Source organism: Epinephelus fuscoguttatus, linkage group LG5 (genome assembly GCF_011397635.1).
Source record: "Epinephelus fuscoguttatus linkage group LG5, E.fuscoguttatus.final_Chr_v1".
Taxonomy (NCBI): Eukaryota; Metazoa; Chordata; class Actinopteri; order Perciformes; family Serranidae; genus Epinephelus; species Epinephelus fuscoguttatus.
Genome location: NC_064756.1, coordinates 44,279,633 through 44,306,201, shown reverse-complemented (window position 1 = coordinate 44,306,201; position 26,569 = coordinate 44,279,633). Strand labels below are relative to the sequence as shown.

Here is a 26,569-nt window from a genome sequence, read left to right as displayed (position 1 = left end):
ACTTCAGGTTCTGTCGTTGCCCAAAGGCAATCCACAACTGCTGCAGACTAAGCTCTTGAAGTGTCTGCAGAACACTGACTGCGATGACGACAACATCTGTATCGCTGGCTTTGATCATGATGACCTTGCTGCCTGCTTCTGTTGCATGCCTGGCATGCACAAAGATCCTTGTGTCAGCTTCTTCATGACTGCATGGTGCCACCCCAGCCAGATTGATAGTGTGGTTGCTGACAGCATCCTCTTCCTTGGTCACAATGACCACATTTGGTGTGGCCATACATGCTATCTTATCAGCCAGAAAGTTAAAGCTCGGCTTTGTTGTCATTTTCTCTCAGGAAGTTTTGCCATTTTGGGGAATTTTGCCCAAACCTGTCACTCTGCGCCTCACCCCGCCTCGCTTTGATCTAGTTTCAGTTTTCAGACTAGATGGTCTGTAAACATCAAATACAATGTCTGTTCTCTTGTACTTGGTAGAGTATGCTTGTATTGCAGGAAGGACATCGAGAATTGCATACTCTTCAAATGTCTTTGAACTCCGTGGGGGCAGACTGTTCACCAATGCTGCACCATCAATGATGATGGTGTCGGCGTACGGCTCTGCCTCCGGGGTTGTAACTTGGTTCTCAAGAATGGTAGTGAGGTGGGATTTCTGACAGGTGTGGAGCTTTCCACCATCACTGAGGGCAGCAGGATGTGACTGGTTCTCATGACGGAAGAATTGCTCATCCAGTATCATTTAAGTCCCGCGATCTGTACACCATCCGGGTAAGTCCATGAACAAGTCATGTTAGCCCCTCTTACCCTTGGCTCGGCTCTCCTGCGCTGGCACACCCTGTCAATTCAGGCACGGCTGGCTAACTAAACATCTATGTTGAACTTCATGTAATCAACACTAGCTAACTGATGCAGGGCTTGTTAGACAGTATTTGGGACACTAAAGTCATTATTTAGCTACAGCAAACTAATTATTTAGCTGATACTGAACCCCATGCTGAGTTTCACAGCAGCGGTGCCACCAGTGTGCCCTGGCTGTGCTTTGACATCCGCTCTGTTGACCCCCACCACCACCACCACCACCACCACCACACACACACACCACACACACACACACACACACACACACACACACACACACACACACACACACACAGAGACAATACATTGTGTCATGTCTAGCTTGGAAGCCTTGCACAGGAAGATGCTATACATATTAAACTGAACCTCTAAATTAGCAGAATATTAGGATTTTGGGACTGATATATGGTACAAGGAAGCCAGTGAGTGAGTCCAAGGGTCCAAATTCAGATTCTACATAGTGAAAAATGTATGATTTGACACCAATATCATTCAAATAGGATAAGTCTATGCGATTTTATTGCGAAATGCAGTATTACTGTATATTCAATGGCGGCCATCTTGAAAAATGGCCGCCATCATGAATTTTTAGGTGGCTAACAGGTTTTATCAAAAGAGCAATCCCCAAGGAGTATGTGTGCCAATTTTGGTGCTTGTTTCCACAAGTGAACGATTCTTCTGTAATTTGCAGTTATCTGCCCCACTACCAAGGCTGCGGAGGTCCTAGAGGTCCTCAAAAGGGCAAGGTCAGCCTCAGCACATGGGCCAAACAGGCTTCCTTAAAAATTCTACAAATTCTATAAGAATTGCCCACAAGTGGCCAAGATTTTGTGGAAGCTCATGAGGGTCGCTTAGAAGAAGGACTCCATCCCAGCTGAATGGCAACAGGCAGTAGGAATATTCATTCCCAAGAAGCAGAATTCCAACACCATCAACCAATTCATGAGCATCGCCTTACTGAACGTGGAAGGGAAAGTTTTCTTCTCAGTCCTTGCGAGAAGAATGACCAACTTCTTAATGGACAACAGGTACACAAAGTCGATGAGCTTATGGGGTCAGTGCCCCATAAGCTCATCAACTTTGTGTTGGAATTCTTTTACGTTCCATCATCTGTCACCAGAAACATTGCCAAGTACTTTAGCAATTTCCACATGTGCTTCACCCTGGAAAGCTTCACAACAGAGTGTCAACAACTGGAAGTTGGCATTGCCATGGGTTGCTCAATTTCCCCCATACTCTTTGTGGCTGCATTTGAGATCATCCTCAGCGGAGCAAGGCAGGTGGCCAGGGGCCTGAGGTTGCTGTCCAGGGAGTGGTCGCCTGCTCTCAGAAGTTACATGGATGATGTGACGAGCATCTTGCAGATAGTTCCATGTACAGCAAAGCTCCTCAAGTGCACAGGGTGGGCAAGAATGAAGATCAAACCTGCAAAGTCCCAGAGTCTCTCGATCAAGAAAGGGGTGAGGAGTGACAGGACAGTGTTCACGGCAGGAGGAGAGAAGATCCCACTTCTGGCAGAGCAGCCAATCCGAAGTCTGGGAAGGGAGTACGTTTCTGACCTCTCCGACAAACAGACGGGGAGGGTGGTGCAGAAGCAGCTGACCCACGGCCTGACAAGGATTAACAGCAGCCAACTCCCTGGGAAACTGAAGCTGTGTTGCTACCAACTCACACTGTTCCAGCATATGATGTGGCCTCTGAAGGTGTGTGAAATTCCATCGACTTGGACCAACAGGCTGGATGGCATCGCCAACCGCTACATCAGGAAGTGGTTAGGCCTCCTTTGCTGCTTCTCAGATGCAGGTCTCTTTGGCAGGAAGACCCTTCAGCTCTCACTAAAAACCATAAGCACAGGGTACAAGTTGGAGAAGGCTCGTCTTGCTGAAGGAATCCATCAATCAATCAATCAATTTTATTTATACAGCCCAATATCACAAATCACAATTTGCCTCACAGGGCTTTACAGCATACGACATCCCTCTGTCCTTATGACCCTCGCAGCGGATAAGGAAAAACTCCCCAAAAAAAACCCTTTAACGGGGAAAAAAAACGGTAGAAACCTCAGGAAGAGCAACTGAGGAGGGATCTCTCTTCCAGGACGGACAGACGTGCAATAGATGTTGTACAGAACAGATCAGCATAACAAATTAACAGTAATCCACATGACACAATGAGACAGAGAGAGAGAGAGAGAGAGAGAGAGAGAGAGAGAGAGAGAGAGAAGAAGAAGAAGAGAAGGTGCCCGGTGTATTATAGGGGGGTCCTCCGGCAGACTAGGCCTAAGTCAGCCTAACTAGGGGCTGGTACAGGGCAAGCCTGAGCCAGCCCTAACTATAAGCTTTATCAAAGAGGAAAGTCTTAAGTCTAGTCTTAAATGTGAAGATGGTGTCTGCCTCCCGGACCGTAACAGGAAGATGATTCCACAGGAGAGGAGCCTGATAGCTAAAGGCTCTGGCTCCTGATCTACTTTTGGAGACTTTAGGGACCACGAGTAACCCTGTGTTCTCAGAGCGCAGTGTTCTGGTGGGATAATAAGGCACTATGAGCTCTCTAAGATATGACGGAGCTTGACCATTTAGAGCTTTATAAGTTAACAGTAGGATTTTAAATTCAATTCTGGATTTTACAGGGAGCCAGTGCAGAGAAGCTAAAACAGGAGAAATATGATCTCGTTTCTTAGTTCCTGTTAGTACACGTGCTGCTGCATTCTGAATTAGCTGGAGAGTTTTTAAGGACTTACTAGAGCTACCTGATAACAGAGAGTTACAGTAATCCAGCCTAGAGGTAAGAAAAGCGTGGACCAATTTTTCTGCATCTTTTCGGGTCAGGATAGGCCTAATTTTCACAATATTACGCAGATGAAAAAATGCAGTCTGTGAGGTTTGTTTTAAATGATAATTAAAAGACAAATCTTGATCAAATAATCCAGGGACCAGTCTGTAAGGGGCGCAGCAGTGGATGTCCGAACAGGCCGCAAGTGGAGGGCTCAGGTGGAGATGGACAACCCTATAAGCAGGCTGAAGCATAAGGAGATCATGGGATACGTGCAGGAAGGCCAGGCTGGGTTTGGCGGGGGAGAATCAGTCACATTCTGGTCCAAAGCCTCAAGGAAGGAGAAGAAGGTCATGGTCATGGAAGAGGTGTCATGGGTGGAGCAGGAGCGCTATCTCATCAAGGCTGTGTCCCAGGGCAAACAGCGGGCGTGGACTCGGTGGGAGGACACCATCCACAGAGCCATAACCTGGAGAGACATCTGGCAAACCCCACAGGCACGGCTCAGCTTCGTAGTGAGGGCAGCGTACGATACCCTTCCCTGCCCACAAAACCTGTCACAGTGGTTTGGGGGTGAAGAAAAGTGTCCCCTGTGCAGCAAAAACAGACAGGCCTACAGCACATGCTGTCATCATGTGAAGTGGCACTGGCACAGGGGTGCCTGATATGGCGGCCCAACCAGGTCCTGCGGAAGCTGGCTGAGCTATTAGAGAAATGCAGAGTAACCACAAACACCTTAATTGGCAAACGGACACCAGGCGTTTCCTTCGTCCGACCGGGGGAGAGCCAGCAGAGGCCAGTGGCAGGCCATTCAAAATCACTGCTGACCCCTGGAAAGGACTGGGACCTCAGCAAGCATCTGGTCTTCCCAGACAAGATCGTCCAGACGACCCTGAGACCAGATGTTGTGATGTGGTCCACAGCTGCCAAGTAGGTACTCATCATTGAGCTGACTGTCCCCTGAGAGGAGGGAATAACAGCGGCACATGAGCTTAAGTGGCTCAAGTACTCTCAGCTGGCTGCAGACTGCAGAGAGGCAGGCTGGAAAGCATCCATCCACCCAGTGGAAGTTGGTGCAGGGGCCTCGTGAGCAGGTCGATCAGCCAGCTTCTCCGGGCTGCTGGGACAACAGGCACAAGCCTGCAAAGGGCCATCAAGGAGCTGGTAGAGGAGGCTGAGAAAGCTAGCTACTGGATGTGCCTGCAGAGGAGGTACAACGTATGGGGCCAGACACCCCAGTAGGGCCAGCTGCAGGGATTGTCAGGGAGACGTCCCTTGAGAGCCACTGGGACACCCCCCCCCCCCGCCCCCTCGAGATGTACTGGCTAGGAGGCAAAACATCAGTGAAAGGTGGCACCAGCTGAAGACCTTCCAGCTGACCCCATGTGCACCGGAGGAGGTGCAACAGGCAAGATGCCAGGCAGGCTAATACACGCAACAACCTGTATATTCTATAGTTATTTTATCTTATTTTATTTATTAATTTTTCTTTTTTGAAAAACATGACTGTAAAGAGAGCTATTCCATTAGGCCCTTATACACCCTCCTGCACTCAGACATTTCCACTGATAACCAGGCCTGGAATTTCGTCATTTTAGGGGCAAGGCCACTATTTATTTATTTATTGAGGGCACAAAGGCCAAAAGCCAGGGCAGCAAGGCCATAAAATAAAACAATGATTTTAAGTCCACGTCCATAATGAATTTAATTTAAGGACTAAGGATATATAACTATCTGTGAAATGACTAAATAAAACAAGCTCAAGTAATAATAATGAGTATAATAAGTAATAATGTGATTTATTTAATAGCACTAATAAAACCAAAAAACCAAACCGTGTTAAGAAGGAATTTGTGTCTAAATTGTTCGCAGACGGAAATTTACGTGCATGTCCGCATTCATCAATATTTTAGTAGCTCCGATCTTTTCGTAGTTACTAACAAAATCTACTCCTGCTCCTGACCACTCGTAGTGCTTGTGTAAATTTAATAAAGCACATAAATATTACGTGTCAATATTGGAAATTACAATTTTAGTTATGTACACAATACACAGATGCCTTTGAAACACGTAATCTAAACATGACAAAATATTAAAAATATAACACATTTAGTTAAATTAGTTGGCAATTAGCAGGTTTAAGATCCAGATTAGATTCATGATTGTGAAGTATCTATGTAAATCGACTCAATAGATTACACATTCTTTCTACATGTTGAATGATGATAATAAAAATATCTGTAAGGACAGCCGGATCACAGCCTCTTCTGCCTTGGTGCCTGGGTTCAGCAGGAGCAGCAGGAGCAGCTGAAAAAATTATTTGTGGCACTTTGTGGCTTTTTGATCATTTGAATGAATAAATCTGATTTAAAAAATATTTAATTTACGTTGTATTAAACAGAGCTTTAGGCTATTAAGATTCAAATAATTTGAAGACGATGCATAGAAAACTGCTGTAGGCTATATCAATCAATCAATCAATCAATCAATCAATTTTATTTATAAAGCCCAGTATCACAAATCACAATTTGCCTCACAGGGCTTTACAGCATAAGACATCCCTCTGTCCTTATGACCCTCGCAGCGGATAAGGAAAAACTCCCCAAAAAACCCCTTTAACGGGGAAAAAAACGGTAGAAACCTCAGGAAGAGCAACTGAGGAGGGATCCCTCTTCCAGGACAGACAGACGTGCAATAGATGTCGTACAGAACAGATCAGCATAACAAATTAACAGTAATCCACATGACACAACGAGACAGAGAGAGAGAGAGAGAGAGAGAGAGAGAGAGAGAGATGCAGGTAATGACAGTAGCTTACAACAACATTATTGAAAGTAATAATATTATAGTTATAGTTCTGGCTACTGTGGTACAAAATGTTGAAAGTATGTATTAATATCTGGCAGTATACATGTGTGACAATAGTCATATGTGTATAATAACAGTAGAAGTATGACTAATGACTAATGATGGCAGCAGCAGCAGCAGAAGGCATCTGGCAGGACCACGGCAGCAGCACAACCACACGTCACGCTGTCCAGGCACCGTTGCGATATGAGTTAATCTGAGAGACAGTGGAGCACAAAGGCTCTGGAGAAGAAGCCGAGTTAGTGACATCCAGAATGGCCGAGTTAGCAAGATGCAGTAATAGAATACGAGAGAGAGAGAGAGAGAAGGAGAGAAGGTGCCCGGTGTATTATAGGGGGGTCCTCCGGCAGACTAGGCCTAAGTCAGCCTAACTAGGGGCTGGTACAGGGCAAGCCTGAGCCGGCCCTAACTATAAGCTTTATCAAAGAGGAAAGTCTTAAGTCTAGTCTTAAATGTGGAGACGGTGTCTGCCTCCCGGACTGTAACAGGAAGATGATTCCACAGGAGAGGAGCCTGATAGCTGAAGGCTCTGGCTCCTGATCTACTTTTGGAGACTTTAGGGACCACGAGTAACCCTGCGTTCTCAGAGCGCAGTGCTCTGGTGGGATAATATGACACTATGAGCTCTCTAAGATATGATGGAGCTTGACCATTTAGAGCTTTATAAGTTAACAGTAGGATTTTAAATTCAATTCTGGATTTTACAGGGAGCCAGTGCAGAGAAGCTAAAACAGGAGAAATATGATCACGTTTCTTAGTTCCTGTTAGTACACGTGCTGCTGCATTATGAATTAGCTGGAGAGGTTTTAAGGACTTACTAGAGCTACCTGATAATAGAGAGTTACAGTAATCCAGCCTAGAGGTAACAAAAGCGTGGACCAATTTTTCTGCATCTTTTCGGGTCAGGATAGGCCTAATTTTCGCAATATTACGCAGATGAAAAAATGCAGTCTGTGAGGTTTGTTTTAAATGAGAATTAAAAGACAAATCTTGATCAAATATCACTCCGAGGTTTCTTACGGTAGTGCTAGAGGCCAGAGCAATGCCATCTAGAGAAACTATGTCATCAGATAAAGAGTCTCTGAGTTGTTTGGGGCCAAGAACAGTAACTTCAGTTTTGTCTGAATTTAATATCAGGAAATTGGTGCTCATCCAGGTTTTTATGTCTTTAAGGCAGTTATGGAGTTTAGTTAATTGATTAGTTTCTTCTGGCTTCATCGATAAATACAACTGAGTATCATCCGCATAACAATGGAAATTTATAGAGTGATTTCTAATGATGTTGCCTAAAGGAAGCATATATAGAGTAAATAGGATTGGTCCGAGCACAGAACCTTGCGGAACTCCAAAACAAACTTTGGTACGTGGGGATGATTCATTATGAACATCAACAAACTGAAAACGATCAGATAAATAAGATTTAAACCAGCTCAGTGCAGAACCTTTTAGGTCAATTAAGTGTTCCAGTCTCAGCAGTAGAATTTGATGGTCAATAGTGTCAAACGCTGCACTAAGATCTAATAAAACAAGTACAGAGACAAGTCCTTTGTCTGAAGCAATCAGAAGGTCATTTGTAATTTTGACTAGTGCTGTCTCAGTGCTATGATGCACTCTAAATCCTGACTGAAATTCCTCAAATAGATTATTATCATGGGGTTTTTTTGGGGAGTTTTTCCTTACCCGCTGCGAGGGTCATAAGGACAGAGGGATGTCGTATGCTGTAAAGCCCTGTGAGGCAAATTGTGATTTGTGATATTGGGCTGTATAAATAAAATTGATTGATTGATTGATTGAGAAAATCACACAGCTGGTCTGCGACTACTTTCTCAAGGATCTTTGACATAATGGGAAGATTAGATATTGGTCTATAGTTGGCTAACACCTCTGGATCCAGGGTGGGCTTTTTTAGTAGAGGTTTAATTACAGCTACCTTAAAAGACTGTGGTACATAGCCTGTTAATAAGGATATATTGATCATATCTAATATATGAGTGTTAACTAAAGGAAAGACCTCCTTAAGTAGCCTAGTTGGGATGGGGTCTAAGAGACACGTTGATGATTTAGATGAAGAAATCACTGCGGTCAGTTCTTGAAGAGAAATTGGGGAGAAGCAATCTAAATATATATTAGGTTTTACAGCTGTGTTTGAGGTTAGATAGGTACTATCTGAGGACAGGAGGTCATGAATTTTGCCTCTAATAGTTAGAATTTTGTCATTAAAAAAGCTCATAAAATCATTACTGCTAAGGGCTAAAGGAATACAAGGCTCAATAGAGTTTTGACTCTCAGTCAGCCTGGCTACAGTGCTGAAAAGAAACCTGGGGTTGTTCTTATTGTCTTCTATTAATGCTGAGTAATAGTTTGCTCTGGCATTGCGGAGGCCCCTCTTATGAGCTTTGAGACCGTCTGTTCAGATTAAACGAGATTCGTCCAGTTTGGTTAATCGCCAATTCCTTTCAAATTTTCGCGATATTTGTTTTAACTTACGGGTTTGAGAGTTATACCAAGGAGTGAACCTTCTTTGCTTTTTTAACTTCTTTTTAAGAGGAGCTACAGAGTCAAGTGTTGTTCGCAGCGAGCCTACGGCGCTATCGACAAAATGATCAAAGTCGGTACGGGAAACCTCTGTTACTGAGGGACTTGGTATTGAATTTAACGACGGAGTAATCTTTTCCTTAAATTTTGCGACAGCACTATCTGATAAACATCTAGTATAGTAACTGTTGCTGAGTGGCGTGTAATCGAGTAAAAAGAAATCAAAAGTAATCAGATAATGATCCGATAGCGAGGGATTCTGTGAAAAGACTTTTAGGTTATCAATTTCAATTCCATACGTGAGAACTAGATCGAGGGTATGGTTAAAACAATGAGTGGGTTCATGTACACCCTGACTGAAGCCAATGGAGTCTAATAATGAGATAAACGCGGTAGCCAGGGAGTCATTATCAACGTCGACATGAATGTTAAAATCGCCTACAATAATAACTTTATCTGATTTAAGAACTAAACTGGATAAAAACTCTGAGAATTCAGATACAAATTCAGAGTACGGGCCAGGAGCACGGTACACTATAACAAATAAAAGTGGCTGAGGTTTTCCAGGTCGGATGTAAAAGACTAAGAACGAGGCTTTCAAATGAATTAAAATCTAGTTTAGGTTTAGGGCTGATTAACAGGCTAGAGTTAAAAATGGCTGCAACTCCCCCTCCTCGGCCGCTGCCTCAAGGAATGTGGGTATTATTATGACTGGGAGGAGTGGATTCATTTAGACTAACATATTCATCTGGACACAGCCAGGTTTCAGTGAGACTGAGTAAATCAATATGATTATCTGATATTAATTCGTTTACTAACACTGCTTTAGACGATAGAGACCTGATATTTAACAGTCCGCATTTAATTCTCCTGTTTTGTCTTTCTGTCACAGAAGAGGTTTTAATTTTTATGAGGTTGTTATGCACAACTCCTCTTTGTTTAATTTTAGATTTAAATAATTTAGGTGGTCGGGGGACAGACACCATTTGTATAAAACTATGAAAACTATGGCTGGGTAACTGAACTAGAAGCTCAGAGAGGCGTATAGGACTGCGACTCTGAGTCCTGGTCTCAACTCTGGGTTGTCAGGGATTTAAATTACTAATAAAGTTTGCCAGGTTCCTAGAAATGAGAGCAGCTCCATCCAAAGTGGGATGAATGCCATCTCTCCTAATAAGACCAGGTTTTCCCCAGAAAGTTTGCCAATTATTAACGAAAACCACATCGTTTGCTGGACGCCACCTGGACAGCCAGCGATTAAATGATGACATGCAGCTAAACGTGTCATCACTGGTCAGATTTGGGAGGGGTCCAGAGAAAACTACGGAGTCCGACATCGTTTTGGCATATTCACACACCGAGGCAATATTAATTTTAGTGACCTCCAATTGGCGTAACCGGGTGTCATTGACGCCGACATGAATAACAGTCTTACTGAATCTACGTTTAGCTTTAGCCAGCAGTTTTAAATTAGATTCAATGTCACCCGCTCTGGCCCCAGGGATACATTTGACTATAGCCGCTGGTGTTGCTAACTTCACGTTCCTCAGAATAGAGCTGCCAATAACCAGAGTTTTATCCTCAGCGGGTGTGTCGCTGAGTGGGGAAAAGCGGTTGGAAACAGCTTGGAGCTGTGCTTCTGGCGAACCATAACCCAACCTCCCGGCTGAACGGGAGTTACCGGAGGACAGTTAGCAGAGGCTAAGGCTATGCTATGTGGCTCCGCACCGGCTACAGGGGGCTGGCTAACTACCACAGCTACTGAATGGTTTTCCATGGTGCAGAGCTGCGCTTCTAATTCACTAAGCCTTGCCTCCAACGCAGCAAATAAGCTACACTTATTACAATTACCACTGTTGCTAAAGGAGGCAGAGTCATAACTGAACATTTGGCACACCGAACAAGAAAGAGCAGAGGGAGAAGCCATCGCTAGCTGTAAAGCTAATGTAGCTACCAAGGCTAGTAATGTGCAAACAACAGCTAAGAGCTTAGCGAGAAAGTCGTAGAAAGGAGGAGAGCTATAGGTGCTTAAACAGAACCAGTGTGGGTTAAGACTGGAAGTAGACGCTGAAGTGAGAAAACAGGCTCCTAGAATTCACCAGAGCAGTACAGAGACGCTGTCACAGAAACACCGGAAATGACACAACTCGCTTACCGCAACACGTCCACAAGGTGCAGTCCTGCTTGAGGAGATATGATCACTGGTCTGGTATATGTTATCCATATCGTTTGTTAAAATAAATGTTAAATAGCTCTACATTCCGACAGCCATCACTGATTTAGAGTTTATCCATTACGCACAAAACATCTCTGGTTTCCCATTCCCACTTCCTTTCAAAACCCCACAAATGAATCTTCTGTTTGTTTGGTGACCACTACGCTATCAATGATGATTTTCAGAATGTATTATGATACAACACCTTACAGTCTGTGTTTGATGTTGACTCCAGTGGAGGCATGTTGCTGTCTCCGTCAGGAATAATTCCTGACAGAGGGGTCTCCCCAGTTATGCCAGCGATGCACTCGTCTGCAGATAGTTGTGACTGTGAGCCTCCTCCTCCTGTGGCTGCTGTATTTTTTGTGTGTGTGCTTATGTGTTTCTTTGCCTCCAATTTCATATCAAACCATTTACCCTTCACCTCTGACATGGTTCTTTGTGCCACAGAAACAACATTAACAGCATCTGTTACGTCCCTCCAGGCCTTCGCTTTGTCTGTCCCTGTCACACCACTACTAAGTGAAGAAAATTCTTTTTTCTTTCTCTGTCTTTCTTTCTTTGCGCCATGACTGACAGGTCGACTGGATGCACCTACACCTCCTTATATGGTGGTCATTGGTTATTCATGGGCGGGGATTTATGCTAATTGCTGACTACTGGGAGCGCGCTGTCACTTTACGATGGATTGGCATTCATGATCATACACACGTGTTTACGATCAAATCTGAGTTTCCCGCCGCGTTCCTGAATCCGGAGTAGGTTTTTAGTAGAGCAGTCTTTTATGTGCAAATCTACACACAGATTTACTCACTTTTCATGAACGAGACCCAATGTGTTTTAAATGTAGAACAACCAGATTCATGTATTTATAAGCAAACAATCTTAAATATTAGGCCTAAATATTTTTTGAGTGTACATGATAAACTGATTCCCTGAACAAGACCAGCTTACAATTATTTTTGATGTGTTGTTAGATAGCTAACAAACAAACTACAGCAGGGCTATTCAATTAGGCTACTACACTGAACAAAAATATAAACGCAAAACTTTTGTTTTTGCTCCCATTTTTCATTAGCTGAACTCAAAGATCTAAAACATTTGCTATACAGACAAAAGACCATTTCCCTCAAATATTGTTCACAAATCTGTCTAAATCTGTGTTAGTGAGCACTTCTCCTTTGCCGAGATAATCCATCCCACCTCACAGGTGTGGCATATCAAGATGCTAATTAGACAGCATGATTATTGCACAGGTGTGCCTTAGGCTGGCCACAATAAAAGGCCACTCTAAAATGTTCAGTTTTATCACACAGCACAATGCCACAGATGTCGCAAGTTTTGAGGGAGCGTGTAATTGGCATGCTGACTGCAGGAATGTCCACCAGAGCTGTTACCCGTGAACTGAATGTTCATTTCTCTACCATAAGCCATCTCCAAAGGCGTTTCAGACAATTTGGCAGTATATCCAACCGGCCTCACAACCGCAGACCACGTGTAACCACAGCAGCCCAGGACCTCCGCATCCAGCATGTTCACCTCCAAGATCGTCTGAGACCAGCCACCCGGACAGCTGCTTCAACAATCGGTTTGCATAACCAAAGAATTTCTGCACAAACTGTCAGAAACCATCTCAGGGAAGCTCATCTGCATGCTCGTTGTACTCATCGGGGTCTCAACCTGACTGCAGTTCGTCATCGTAACCGACTTGAGTGGGCAAATGCTCACATTTGATGGCATCTGGTACATTGGAGAGGTGTTCTCTTCACGGATGAATCCCGGTTTTCACTGTTCAGGGCAGATGGCAGACAGCGTGTGTGGCGTCGTGTGGGTGAGCGTTTTGCTGATGTCAACGTTGTGGATCGAGTGGCCCATGGTGGCGGTGGGGTTATGGTATGGGCAGGCGTATGTTATGGACAATGAACACAGGTGCATTTTATTGATGGCATTTTGAATGCACAGAGATACCGTGATGAGATCCTGAGGCCCATTGTTGTGCCATTCATCCACAACCATCACCTCATGTTGCAGCATGATAATGCACGGCCCCATGTTGCAAGGATCTGTACGCAATTCCTGGAAGCTGAAAACATCCCAGTTCTTGCATGGCCAGCATACTCACCGGACATGTCACCCATTGAGCATGTTTGGGATGCTCTGGATACGACAGCGTGTTCCAGTTCCTTCCAATATCCAGCAACTTCGCACAGCCATTGAAGAGGACTGGACCAGCATTCCACAGGCCACAATCAACAATCTGATCAACTCTATGCGAAGGAGATGTGTTGCACTGCGTGAGGCAAATGGTGGTCACACCAGATACTGACTGTTTTTTTGACGCCCCCAGACGCCCCAAATAAAGCAAAACTGCACATTTCAGAGTGGCCTTTTATTGTGGCCAGCCTAAGGCACACATGTGCAATAAAAAGTGCTCACTAACACAGATTTAGACAGATTTGTGAATAATATTTGTGAGGAATGGTCTTTTGTGTATATAGAAAATGTTTTAGATCTTTGAGTTCAGCTCATGAAAAACGGGAACAAAAACAAAAGTGTTGTGTTTATATTTTTGTTGAGTGTATTTCAACTGGGCCACATTTCAAAACCAGATCATGTCGACGGGCCCCATTTTTAGCAGCAAGCAACCGATCCATTTTTTTTTTTGCATACATATATATATTTATATACATAGGCATGGCCCTCCTCAACATAATGCAGAAACAGACTAAAAGAGAGCTAACAATACACAGAAGCATAATAAGTGACATTAACAGTATCTAACAACACACACACTATCTCTCGACCAGCATCTCCCTCTCTCCTCTCCTCCACACACACACATGCACACACCTCACCTCCTGATGCTTTCCTTATAGGTCAGTTACACAGGATATAGTTTTATACAGTCCATGGCATCAACAGTCATGTTTACAACATCAAAGTCACTATTTAAAACCCAGTAATATCTGATTGGAATATAAATATTCCTCCTGACATCACAATACTGAGTGAAGAAAGTCACATTATCTCAGCATAAAGACAAACATCAGTATCAGTCATTCATCCTGCTCTCTGTCCCTCCTCTACTGAGGACACTCACTGTCTGCAGGTCGGCTGCCTCAGGTACATGTTCAGATAAAGTGTTAGCCTACATACAGACAGCATTCATTTAGTTTGTCTTTAACACTTTGCTGTTATCCTCGCGAGCGCGATGTGCTTGTGTAGACCGCGATCATGAATCATAATAGCGGTGAATGAGAGACTGCGGACAGAGCAGATTGAAATATTCTACATGCTGATCACATGTATTAATAAAGTACTGGCTTGGAGGGCAGCAGTTTTATTGCACTTACTCACAGTAACAAGTGTAGTTGTTGTCAACTAGAGTAATCTTGAAGTTATATTCCCTTCATCTGCACCGCGGCCTCTCTGCTGTTGAGTTTGTGTGTCTGTGTGTGTGTGCGCGCGCGCTGTGAGGGGTAACATGCAAAGAGCAGGAGAGACGCTGCAGAATGATGATGAAACCGAAACTTTAAAAAGTGACGCCGATAACGGCGGAGGTTACTGTTATTACGGTGTTGATTAAACTTGCCTTGGGTTGTTTAATACCGGGTCTCAGTACTGATCCCTGCCCGGGCATTAGATGAAGTCTCCTGGTTGGCCGGTGATAGACTGATAGACTGGGGTCAAACTATCGTTACAGCCCGTCCGAGCGGTTCATGCCAGGCTCGAATCAAACCCCCCACTGGTGATGTATGCATCGTCTCATTTGATGTTGGCCAATAAGACTCCAGAATTTCATCGCTCAATAGAGGCAGGTATCAAAGCCGTGTTGACAGGAAAGAGGCAGAGGAGAAAACTGCAAAATCACCTGGGGCAATGCGGGTGGGGCATCAAGGCCACTGTGGCCTTAGGGTAGATATTATTTTCAAGGGCACAGGGCCAAATGAGGAGGGCACGAGGGTCATGGCCCTCATGGCCCTTGTGAAATTCCTGCCCTGCTGATAACACAGTTGACATCAGTCAAAATCTGGGAAGGTTCAGGGCTTAAGGCTTAGAATGAACATTTGAACTGGGCTGAATAATAGCAGTGTAAAGGTATGGTAAACCTCAAAAGTCTACAAGTAAAACAAAGATATTTGATGTACCTTCAGAATTTTAAAGGTGCCAGCAGTGATGCCCAGGTTGTGAAAGATGTCCAATATATCCATCCCATTCCAGACTTTACAAGCACTCTCATATCCCCGCTCAGACATCAGGATTTGGCTCTCCTGGATCCAGCTGCACCGTGGACAAAAAGACATCCTCAATAAAAATCTATTCAAATTATGAGATCCACAGATGAGCAAAATTCAGTCACTGAATGACTAACTTGATCAGGCTATAGCAGAAGTCCCTGAGTGGCTCATGTTTGGAGCGTCTGATGTTGTTTTTGACCATGCCATCTAGCTCATCCCTGGACATCAGCAGATCGTTAACCTCTAAAGTAAAGCTAGTACTCTCCCTAGCACAGTCCTCGATGTTGTGGGCCTCGTCCAGCACCACAATCTGGCCTGCCAGGTCAATCTCCATCTAGTGAAAATGTAGATTAAAAGCAAGAGAGGAAGAAGAGAGGAGAAGGAGTGGTTAATCCCTAAATGTTACATATGCATCAAAGTACCTGATTTCTATGCATCATTTATATTTGTCACTGTGTAACTCCTTGATACTTTTATAATATAGTATATTTGTCATGATCCATAATTGTGTGTGCCCCTTTGTATCATTCTGTGTCTCCTCTCTAATTTCGAAGGTTTTTGTAGGTCTGTGAACACAGGGCATGCTGATCAGATAATTAGATGAGAGAAGCAGCTCCTGCAGAAGCAAGTGAAAGCAAACTTTTACACCAAACACAATGAGCTGGTAAGTATTACTCTCTCTGCGCCTGGCATTCTGCTTTTTTGCCCAATCTTCTCTGCCAATGCCAAAACACTTGTCACTTGTATTAAACTTCTGGTACCTCCAGGTGCTGACAATCAGGTTGGCTCAGATCAGATTGGCACCTGATTGTCAACAACTGTGAGCATGGGCTCTGCTACAGTGGTCAGTTGATGTCTGCTCCAAAAATCAGCATGCCACATTTGACTGATCTGGATAGGGCCTGTGCCATAGGGCAACTTCAGGCTGGTGTTCCGCAAAACCAAGTTGCAGCATTATTTGGAGTGAGCCGTAGTACCATTTGCAAACTGAACGCGAAATTCCATATAATGGGGGAAGTTAGACAGGCCACGAAGTAGGCGCCCCAAGAAGACAGCACCCCAAGAAGACTGTTTCCTCATCCTGTCAGCACTTAGGAACCGCAGTCTTGTACAGATTTGCAGTCAAGGTTTACAGGACCATGTGGCCGACGGCTCTCTGCCCAGACAATCAGGACAGACTGCATGCAGCCAATCTCCGGTCTCATAGGGCTGCCGGAGGCCTGCCATGACTGCCCTTCACCGTCAGGCCCGTCTACGCTGGTGTCGGCAACATGTGCACTGGAACCTGAAGTTCAGCGATGAGTCCAGATTCTGCCTCCGGCAGTTGGATCACAGGGTCAAAGTGTGGAGAAGATGCAGAGAACGTTTTGCTGATTGTGGCACCAATAGAGGAACATCTTTTGGTGGAGGCAGTGTGATGGTGTGGGGCGGCATCTCCCTCACTGGAAAAATGAGGCTTGTCATCATTGGAGGCAATCTCAATGCAGAGAGTTATCAAGATGAAATTCTGCAACCAGTGGCAATTCCATATCTCCACCAGGGTTTCTGCAGGTATCAGCAAATCTAATTTAATGCTTTTTAATGCCCTTTTTAATGCCACTTTAAACAAATTTAATGCCCATGTCCAACTGCAGATAGTTTATTTATTTATTAAATAGATAGATAGATAGATAGATAGATAGATAGATAGATGGAGGCGGTCACTGTAGCGGCAGGTGTGGTGGTGGCAGCAGCAGCTGCAGTTGTGGTGGCGACAGCAGCAGCAGCTGCAGTTGTGGTGGCGACAGCAGAAGTTGCGTTGCTGGTCACAGCAAAGAAATTTGGCACAGTTAACAGCTGCCTGCCTTTAATCGCTGACTTGTGATTATCTGACAGCATGTGTGATTTCACCGCATTTCATTGTGCAAAGTTTGAAGATCTTTTTGCACACGCTGCAAAATGCCTCTCCGGGTTTACCGTTGACGAGCTTTAACCAGGTTCTGAATAGTTCCTCATCCAACCACTTCTGCTGAAACTAGTATTTTCCCATTTTTCCAACATTTGCTAATATTCCCTCCGCTCACAGCACGTTGCATTCCAAGCATCCGGTATTGTGACTTCGTGCACCGGGCCACCGGCCATAAACAATAGCCAATTAAAGGGTTCCGCTTGTCAATCATCACATTATACTTCCAATCAAAATTATTAAATGTTTATATAATCAAAATAAATCGTGAATAACAATGTTTTTTTCCATCAAGTGTATTTAATTTTTTAATGTCTCTGGACATCGAATTTAATGCTTTTTAATGCCATTTAAGGCCTTAATTTTCACAAAATCTATTTAATGACTTTTAATGCTTTTTAATGACCCGCGGAAACCCTGTCCACAGTCTGCGATCAAACTCTATCCTCCAAGATGACAATGCTCGCCCCCACAGAGCAGGGTTTATCAGAGACTACCTCCAGAACTTGTGAGTGGAGAGGATGGAATGGCCTGCCAACAGTCCTAACCTCAACCCCATTAAAAACGTTGGCTGACTTGCAACGAATGCTGGTTGAAGACTGGAATGCCATCCCACAGCAGTGTGTGACCAGGCTGGTGACCAGCATGAGGAGGAGGTATCAGGCTGTTGTGGCTGTGAATGGTTCTTCCACACACTACTGACGCTCCTGTTTGTTAAATGAATAAATTGTTAAATTGCCAGTATGTCTTGTTTCTTCAGACTTCAATCATCCAATCCACCAAACAACGGGAACTGCCCATTGGTCCGACAGCCCATTGGTCCGACATCCCATTGTTCTGACCATATTAAACTCATTGTTCTGAAGTCCATTCCGAAATCATCATGATGCCCTGTGGTTAACGTCTGGTTAGGTTTAGGCACAAAAACCACTTGGTTAGGGTCAGGAAAAGATCATGGTGTGGGTTAAAATGAAAAAGAAAGTGACAAACACATAAGCCGTGAGCCTACTCCGCCTCAAGCTGGTCACGGTGCACCATACGCCCGCCGCGGACCGTTCAGCACCGCGGACAGTCGGACTAATGGGATATCGAACCAATGGGCTGTCAAACCAATGACATGGACCCCCAAACAACACCAAACAAGAGTCAACAGCAAAATAAAGCTGTTTGGCATTTGCAGACAAGATTTGGCAAATTTTTCCTGGGCACAACCCACATACTCAGCTCTGCTGCTCATCCCACAAATGCATGTTCCTTACAAACATTTAAAAGGGAAATAAACAGGCTTTCCAACGGTATAAGATTTATTGCCATTGAGCATTGTTAGAACAAAAAAATAATCCACCAAATACATTTCCTTACTTTTTGTGCTTAATTTATATAGATAAAGTTTCACCACAGAGTTGGTTTCAAGTTGTTCCATGCAGTGTGTTTCAGCCAGTCTTGTTTGTTAACGTTACTGCTGATCGCTACTCTACTCCATTAACGTTAGTCTCTGGCTCATGGTGTAGAAGAATCCACACTATACTTACTGATTGTCTTGCAAATGTAATTATTTAGAAATTACATTGAAACATGCTTGCAACTGCTTACTTTTGTGAAGATGAATTCCAAGTTAAATCTATTGTGTGGGAGCTGTAGGCTGTCTGGGTATTGCACTGCCCACATGGTTGACTTCCACCCCTTTTGTTCTGTTAGTATCACGTTATTAACTAACATTTACATGATCGACTTTTGACATTTGTAAATTAATGCCAAATTATCCATGTCTGCATCTCAATGCATCTAGGATTTGATTGTTGTCCTCAGCCCTATTGCCTCTATCATTTTTTTAATATTATTATTATTACTGTTATTGTTATTTATCGCTGTCTCTTGTATTTTTGTACTTATTTGCATGCCTAGTTATTTAATTTCTTTAAGTTTAAATTAGAAATCTTTAATCTGACTTTCTCCTTGACTGCTGTAACACTGGAATTTCTCAATTATGTGATCAATAAAGGTGTATCTTATCTTATCTTCTGCAACTTCCCTTATTGGTCTATAATATCGTGTCACTAATTCTACTCACACTCTCTCTGATCATTGGGTCCAGCAGGTAGTTATATGGGCAAAAGATGATGGAGGCTTCCTGTATAAGTTCACGGGCAGCATAGTATGCGCATGAACGAAGCCGTTTGCCCAGTGCAACAAGGTCTTCGATGTCCCAGGCTTCACGGAGTCCATGGACCCGCTGTAGCGTGCCCTGGTCCCGCATCCTCTGGACTCCATGGTAGTAGCCGCATGACTTGCCCTGAAACATAGAAAAATGTTTCACTCATTGATCACAAATAGTCATTTTTCAATGCAGGAACTTAACAAAATATTACATAACAAGCAGCCATTGTCACTAGTCTACACCCATCAATGTTCCACACAAGTTCTTGGAACTTAATTTGGGGTCCACTCAGGAAGTGATCCCAAATGCAACTTCCAGGCACTTTCAGGGGTTGTCAGCAGTGTTGTCAATCGTGAATGTTCAAGTAGATGTGTCGTCTACAACAAATGCAACAATAACCACCATTTTAATAGTGCGTCTATGGCCCCATTTATGCCTGGTACTAATGTGTCTCGGGTGATGGGATAACAAGTCGACAGCTCTGAGTACAAGTCTGATTGCACCCAACACGTCCTGAATGCATCTTGACATCTGATTGCTCAGGCCACACTCAGAAGTGGTCTCGGTCACATGTGGCCATTTTTATATTTTATTTGTATTGTATCAATACATGGATGCCAAGTATCAGTCTTCTATTATATACATTATTAATTTTTGCAAATAACATTTTAATACAACTTTTGGTACTAGAATGATAAAATCAATGGCTTGTTCGGTCCACTAGATGATGCTGATGATTTTTTCCTGGTGAGGTCAGCAAAGGTCTCACTTAGCAGCATTGGGCAGGAAGTTCATCAAAACAAAGATGGAGAGTCAAAGAAATCAGAAATGCACCGTTGCCGTTTAAATCAAATGTCTGGACTTTTTTCTTTAACAAAGAAGGAAAGGAGGACTTGGATATGACATATGCAATTTGCAAGCAGTGCAGCATATGACATTAAATACTCTGGGAATACTATGAACATGAGGGCTCACCTCACAAACCACTATCCAGTGACGAATGTTTGCGGCTGACAGCCTCCTCCGCTGAAAAATCAACCCACACTGGACACACTTACCTTGACAAAACTACCATACCAGAGATAAGAAAATAATACAGTCCATCACCTACTTTATGTGCAAAGATCTGCCTCCATACTGCATTGCTGAAAACAAAGGCTTTTGTTACATTCTAAAAACACTGAAACCCAGGTATGCGACTCCATTCCAATGTTTTTGCACCCTCACAGCCGTACACAAGCTCTACAGAGAAGTGATGCAAAAAGCTGAGGAATCTGAGTACAGCAGGAAGGGTGGCATTAACCTGTGACCAGAGCAAACATTTAAACATTGCAGCAGTATTGCAAAATGCAGCACAAGAATGGGTGATTGCTGACAAAAACCTTATTGCTGTAACAGACATTTCTTCTAATGTGGGCGTTGCCATTCAGTTCGCGGAATACCTGCATGTGAAGTGTTCACTCGTGCGCTTAATCTAACCTCGCAGAGGGCATTACATCTGCCAACAGTTCAATTTGTCAGGTGTATGCAGCATTTGTTACAGGTTTTGTGTTGTTCAGTCTGTCTGCTTTAAGTCAGATGAACAGACAGAAAACTTTATCTTATGAGGTAAAACTGATGTTGACAAACTTGTCCTTTGGGGAAATAATTCTCAGTTGGAGAAAAAGGTAATAAACAGCAATATATTTCATCACAACACTCAGCATATAGCAATATCGCAGTAATATTGTATCGTGACCTAGGTATTATGATAACACTGTATTATGGGTCTTCTGGCAATTCCCATCCCAAATGTACATATTTATTATCTGTCAATTGTGGGTGCATCTTTTTTATTGTATTGACTGTATTTTCTACTTGACTGAGAGATTTACACAAGAATTCCAGTGCCCTTGTACACTTGTAACTAAACAAATGGCAAATACTGCTCTTGAACCTTGTGAAGTCTTGGATTTTTCATTTTGCCAAGAAAATTATAATACAGGGATGCAAACAGGTGCGTGGTCAAAAAAGAGAGTGTCGAAGCGAAATTCTGAATATTAAAATACACGAACAATAATTTGAAAGAATATTGTGTATTCCAAAATGGAACAAATCCAGTGAGCCATCATGACCATCTTGCCAGAGGTCCAAATCCTTATACATTTCTTCATGCTCTCAGGGTTCCTACACATTTGGAATTTCAAAATTCCATACTTTTCCACACCCTAATTTCCAGACTTCTCTGCGTTTTTTTTTTGTTTGTTTGTTTGTTTTTGTTTTTTCAGAGAGTATGCAACATCTGAGTAAATTTATCAGTGTATCATATTTCACATCATATTTAATTATTCTTAATAGGTGATTGTAGCCAAGTACCATAATGGCTTGCAAATAAAAACTCAAATAAATTCAAAGTCTGGGCTGAAGCAAAAAGGTTGGGACTCTGGGTGCAAGCAATGCAGTAACGAGACGTCTGTGTTTTTTCCTTTCATGTGGCTCAGAATCGCCTTCTCCCCCATGTTGGCGATGTCAAAAGACTTCACACAAAGCTTGCATCTAGCTCTGTGTGTGAATTGGGAATCCATGGCCAACCAGTATTTATATATGGTATTGTCAAGCCATCCATCCAAAAACTTGCATCTACCCTTTGTGAACCACGTGAGACTCATCTTCTTGTCAAAGGTGCAGTGTTGGAGTGAAACTTGATACCTGGGGGGCTGGAGGACGGTAATGGGGCAGCGGACTGGACATACCACTTGTCAATCAGGTAAAAGGGGCGGTATGTTTTCTGAGACGTTTGCTCTCACACAAACTATGCATAAAACACGACCCGGATTGATTAAATTATTTTTGGAAATACCTAATTTTCTATTTTAGAAAACAGTATTTTAGAACAGTGGTAATAGTCTGGAAACATAAATATTTTTCCATACCTTATTTTTCATTTTCCATACTTTTTCATACCTGGAAATTGATCAAATTTATTTCCATACTTTCCATACTTGCATAAGAACCCTGTGCTCTTTACATTGAACAAAGTGGGTAGATTGGCCTACTACAAATAACATGTCAGTTTCAAACTAAGAGCCATTTGAATATCCTGGGGCAATTGCCCTTAAGTGTTGGATAATAGTTTTTAAATCTGGACTGTATAATAATAAAAAAAATAAATTCTGAATATTAAAATACACTAACACTGAATTTCCCTCATTCTGCAAATAAACAAAGTTGAATGTTTCAGCAAAACTACCAAAACAGAGGGCAGTTCAACCTACCTCTTTCTACAATTTCTTTTTTATACCAGCAACAAGGTACTTGCTCACTCTGGAATTGATATAAATTGCGTTATGTTTATGGAATGTTTGCGTTGTTTGGCATGAAAATGACAACTTTAAAAATAGCCAGAGGCCGCTGTATTAGTTAATGTCTATGTGTATACAGTATATATGTATAGGATGAAGTATATGCATGGACTTATCAGCGTTTCATAAGCAACCGTTTCAAAATTACTTCACAAATACATTATATTTACTGCCTGTGAACTCTACCAAACTAACTAGCTGACCTAAAACTAGGAAAGAATAAATGAACGAATGAAAATTAAAGTAAAGAAGTTGCATATAATGAGCCTTTTTACTTTCACTCTAACAGTGCTGGTATGCTGAACAAGATCTGAATGATGAGTACATATTTCACACAGAATCTACAGCTTTTAATCCACTCTCTTTCTACAAATCTTTATTGTATTCTTTCCATATTTCGCCCACGTGTTAGCGAAATAGTTAAAGAACCTCCATTAATCGCGCAATTTAAATGTGAAAAGTCTCATTGACTGACCATCACCTGTGTGTATGCGGAGAAGGAGAGGGGCGGAGGGAGCGGAGCTGTGGAAACATCCTGCAGTCTGACATACTATCATGCGTTTAACTAACACATTAGGCGGCTATATATACAGAAAGGCGACGCTTAAGGCCCAAACATACTAGGGCGGAACGTACGCGGAGCGGACTCTGCGGGGGTCCGCCCGGAGTAAAAGCGGACGTCCGCAAGCCCTGTGCGCGCAAAGCTCAGATTTTACGACCGCTCGGACTCCACTCCGCGCACCGTTGTCACACAACAGACTGCTCGGCATGTATTTTTCACAGACATTTTTACAGGAAACTACAACGCGGAAGTGCGCTCGACTATGGAAGCCCGTATGACTGCAGACATTCCTCGTGGAGTCCGCTCCGCTTATAGTATGCCCGAGTCTGTGAGCACCTTTAGAGAGCAAGCCCAAATAAGCAACTCCACTTAAGAAACAAGCCCAAAAAAACACAACCCTCGACTACCAATATTTGTAAGCGACTTTAGAAAAAAACGAGCCCAAAGTGGCAGCTGATAAGCGGACCTGACAATCCTGCCCTAGGTGTAACGCTCTATAATCTTTGATCCAGCAGCACAACATCCAAATGACAACAAGTGGTTCACGCTAGCACGCACACTACACAGTTGTTTTGCGCGCAGCATTGTCATCGGCTCATTTCGTTTGTGTTGGTGAAATTATTAACCAGACTCTTCCACTTAACTCTACTTTTAAATGTAAGCAGAGGTGTATGTCACAGTATTTCAAAGGCAGCCTGGTCTGGATTTCCAGCTATTGTAGTGGTTTACATGTCCAGACACTCATATTATAAATGTGGAAGAAGTGTAAAGCAGCAGCATCTCATGTACCAAGGCCCAATTATACTGTCAAGAGAGGTGTCTGCTTTGGATGTCCCACCCTGCCCTTTATGATTTAACAGCTTGAGGTGACACTGTCAAACACAAATACTGTACACCCATGGACTCAGTAATCTCCAGACACAGTAATAATCTCTGGATGAAATGGCCTAATTCTCACTATGATGTTCTACACTTGGACACTTTGGTGACACTGAGCCCCATCTGCTCAGTGAAAGGGGAGATGGGGGGGGGCACATTTAAGAAAGTCAGAAAGCTTACAGCACAGTCGGAACAGAGAGCAGCTGTTTTGTTTGAAGCCACCATTAGCTGAACGATGTGTGTTTCTGTGTATAAATCACTGTGTGTCTATACAGCATGGTAATCTGACGCTGACTAGACTAGACCCTAAGGTGATGAAGACACGGAGCATCAGTTAACACCCACTCCAGTGAGGGGTTATGGCTGGGCCAACTATTTCATATGACAAAGTGAGACAATTACCACTGGAGGCCAACACCTCCAATGACAGCATAATTGTCCTCACTGCAAGAAGTCTCAACTTTAGGACATTATGGGGGTTCACAAATCTCTTGCATCTCTAAAAGAGCTCATTCAAAGATTCTTGACCTTTAACTGTGTCAAAAAGCGCCGGCTGGATCAAATGTGGATATTATAGCAGCATAGTTGCTTCTCTTAGGCGACATTGTTGAAGGAATTTTGTCTGGTAGTGGTTGTTCCCTGTGGGTTTGTGTTACAGGATGACTGGGAAAGGCTGCTCCCTTCTCTCTGCAGTTAGGGACCGTTCTCCAAGGGAAATAAGTCAAAGAGTGGTGGAGAAGAGGGACCGGGAAAAGCAGCGGACCTCCGGGGAAGCCTGCTCCGTTCTCCCCGCAGTTAGGGACCGTTCGCCACGGTACCGCAGGGTGGAAATAAGTCCTGCAGAGTTTCAGAGGACCTGGAGAATGTTTTAGGATAGTAATAACATTATATAAGATAATCAAATTGCAAAGATAATATATATAAGATAGTAACATTAAAGACAAAATTAAATTACAATATTTTTTCAAAACTTGATGATTTTACCTTTCTGTACATTTTGTATACAAATTCATTAAATAATTTTGCTTGTAAATGTCTATTTGCATCACATTTATTACGGAAAGATCAATGATAATCAATTATTTGATCAATTTACATTGCGCCCCTAAAGTTCTTTGTGCGCTCCTTACTTTTTCAACTTAGGAGCACATGTGCTCCTTGGGAAAAAACGTACAAAACGGACAAAAACTCCAACTGTTAAAATCCTGAAGAGTGTAGGAGCGTCTTTTTTTCTCTAACATCACAGAGATACATAGAATGCTATGTAATATGAAAACTGCTGTTATAAAGCCCCTACTCAAAAAGAATTATCTAGACCCCACTATAATAAACAACGATTAGCAAATATTTATTCTACCACTAGTTGGCAAAATAATTTTAAAAAATGTCTTTAAAACTTACCACCTCCTTGACATCAAATGGGTATTTTGACAACTTTCAGTCTGACTTCCATGGTAATTACAGAACTGAAATAGCTCTTATGAAATAGGGCCCTAAGAAATCTGTTTCCCTAAATTTCCCTAATTCCGTGTTTTCTATTTTAAATTTTCTGAATTCTGTATTTGACCATTTCAGCAAATTTCATCACCAAAAAGAGTGTCTAATCATGTGGTGGATGAATAAAATTTCAACAACTGAATAAGATAATATTCAGATTTAATGGTTATTAATTAATTTGATGTAATAAAAAACTGCAGTTTTTTTTATTTTATTCATTTTGTAAAATGAAGTGCTTTACATCTAAGCCTCATATTGCTCTGCTCTAAATGTAGCTGTTAATGTTGAGTTCCTTAGTTTTTTGATTGACAGTAAGATCCAACAATAATGTTCACAGTCAACCCAACATCAAACAATAAAGTAATTTCCCTCGCAATTTACCGGAATTTCTTAATCTATAAGGGGCGCAAGGAACATGTTTTAACAGATGAACTCCACATAAAGGAAGTGCAGACTTTACAGATGTGTACATGTTACAAGAAATGGGTAATCAGCAGACTTGGCATGCTCACTCAAAAAGTCTCAAAAAAGCAATCGGGTGCCAGTCCAAAAAAATCACAGAAAAGTACAAAACCTGACAGCACTCACTTATAAGTGTAACACTTTTAATTTAATAAACTGCAAAGCAGCAGATAAACAGACGCATTTCAGCTCATAGCCGTCGTCAGCGTGTCAAGTGTTACACTTATAAGTGAGTGCTGTCA

At 42.7% G+C, this 26,569-nt stretch overlaps 1 protein-coding gene across 1 annotated transcript in view; it reads right to left on the bottom strand.

The window, feature by feature from the left end:
• Window positions 1-26,569, bottom strand: part of brip1 (BRCA1 interacting helicase 1) — a 215,084-nt gene that overhangs the window by 116,908 nt on the left and 71,607 nt on the right. The window contains exons 8-10 of the mRNA XM_049576740.1: window positions 19,500-19,721; window positions 15,618-15,817; window positions 15,394-15,526 (exon numbers count right to left, since the gene is read on the bottom strand). Coding sequence (XP_049432697.1) covers window positions 15,394-15,526; window positions 15,618-15,817; window positions 19,500-19,721 — 555 coding nt within the window. The remainder of the gene's footprint in view (window positions 1-15,393; window positions 15,527-15,617; window positions 15,818-19,499; window positions 19,722-26,569) is intronic.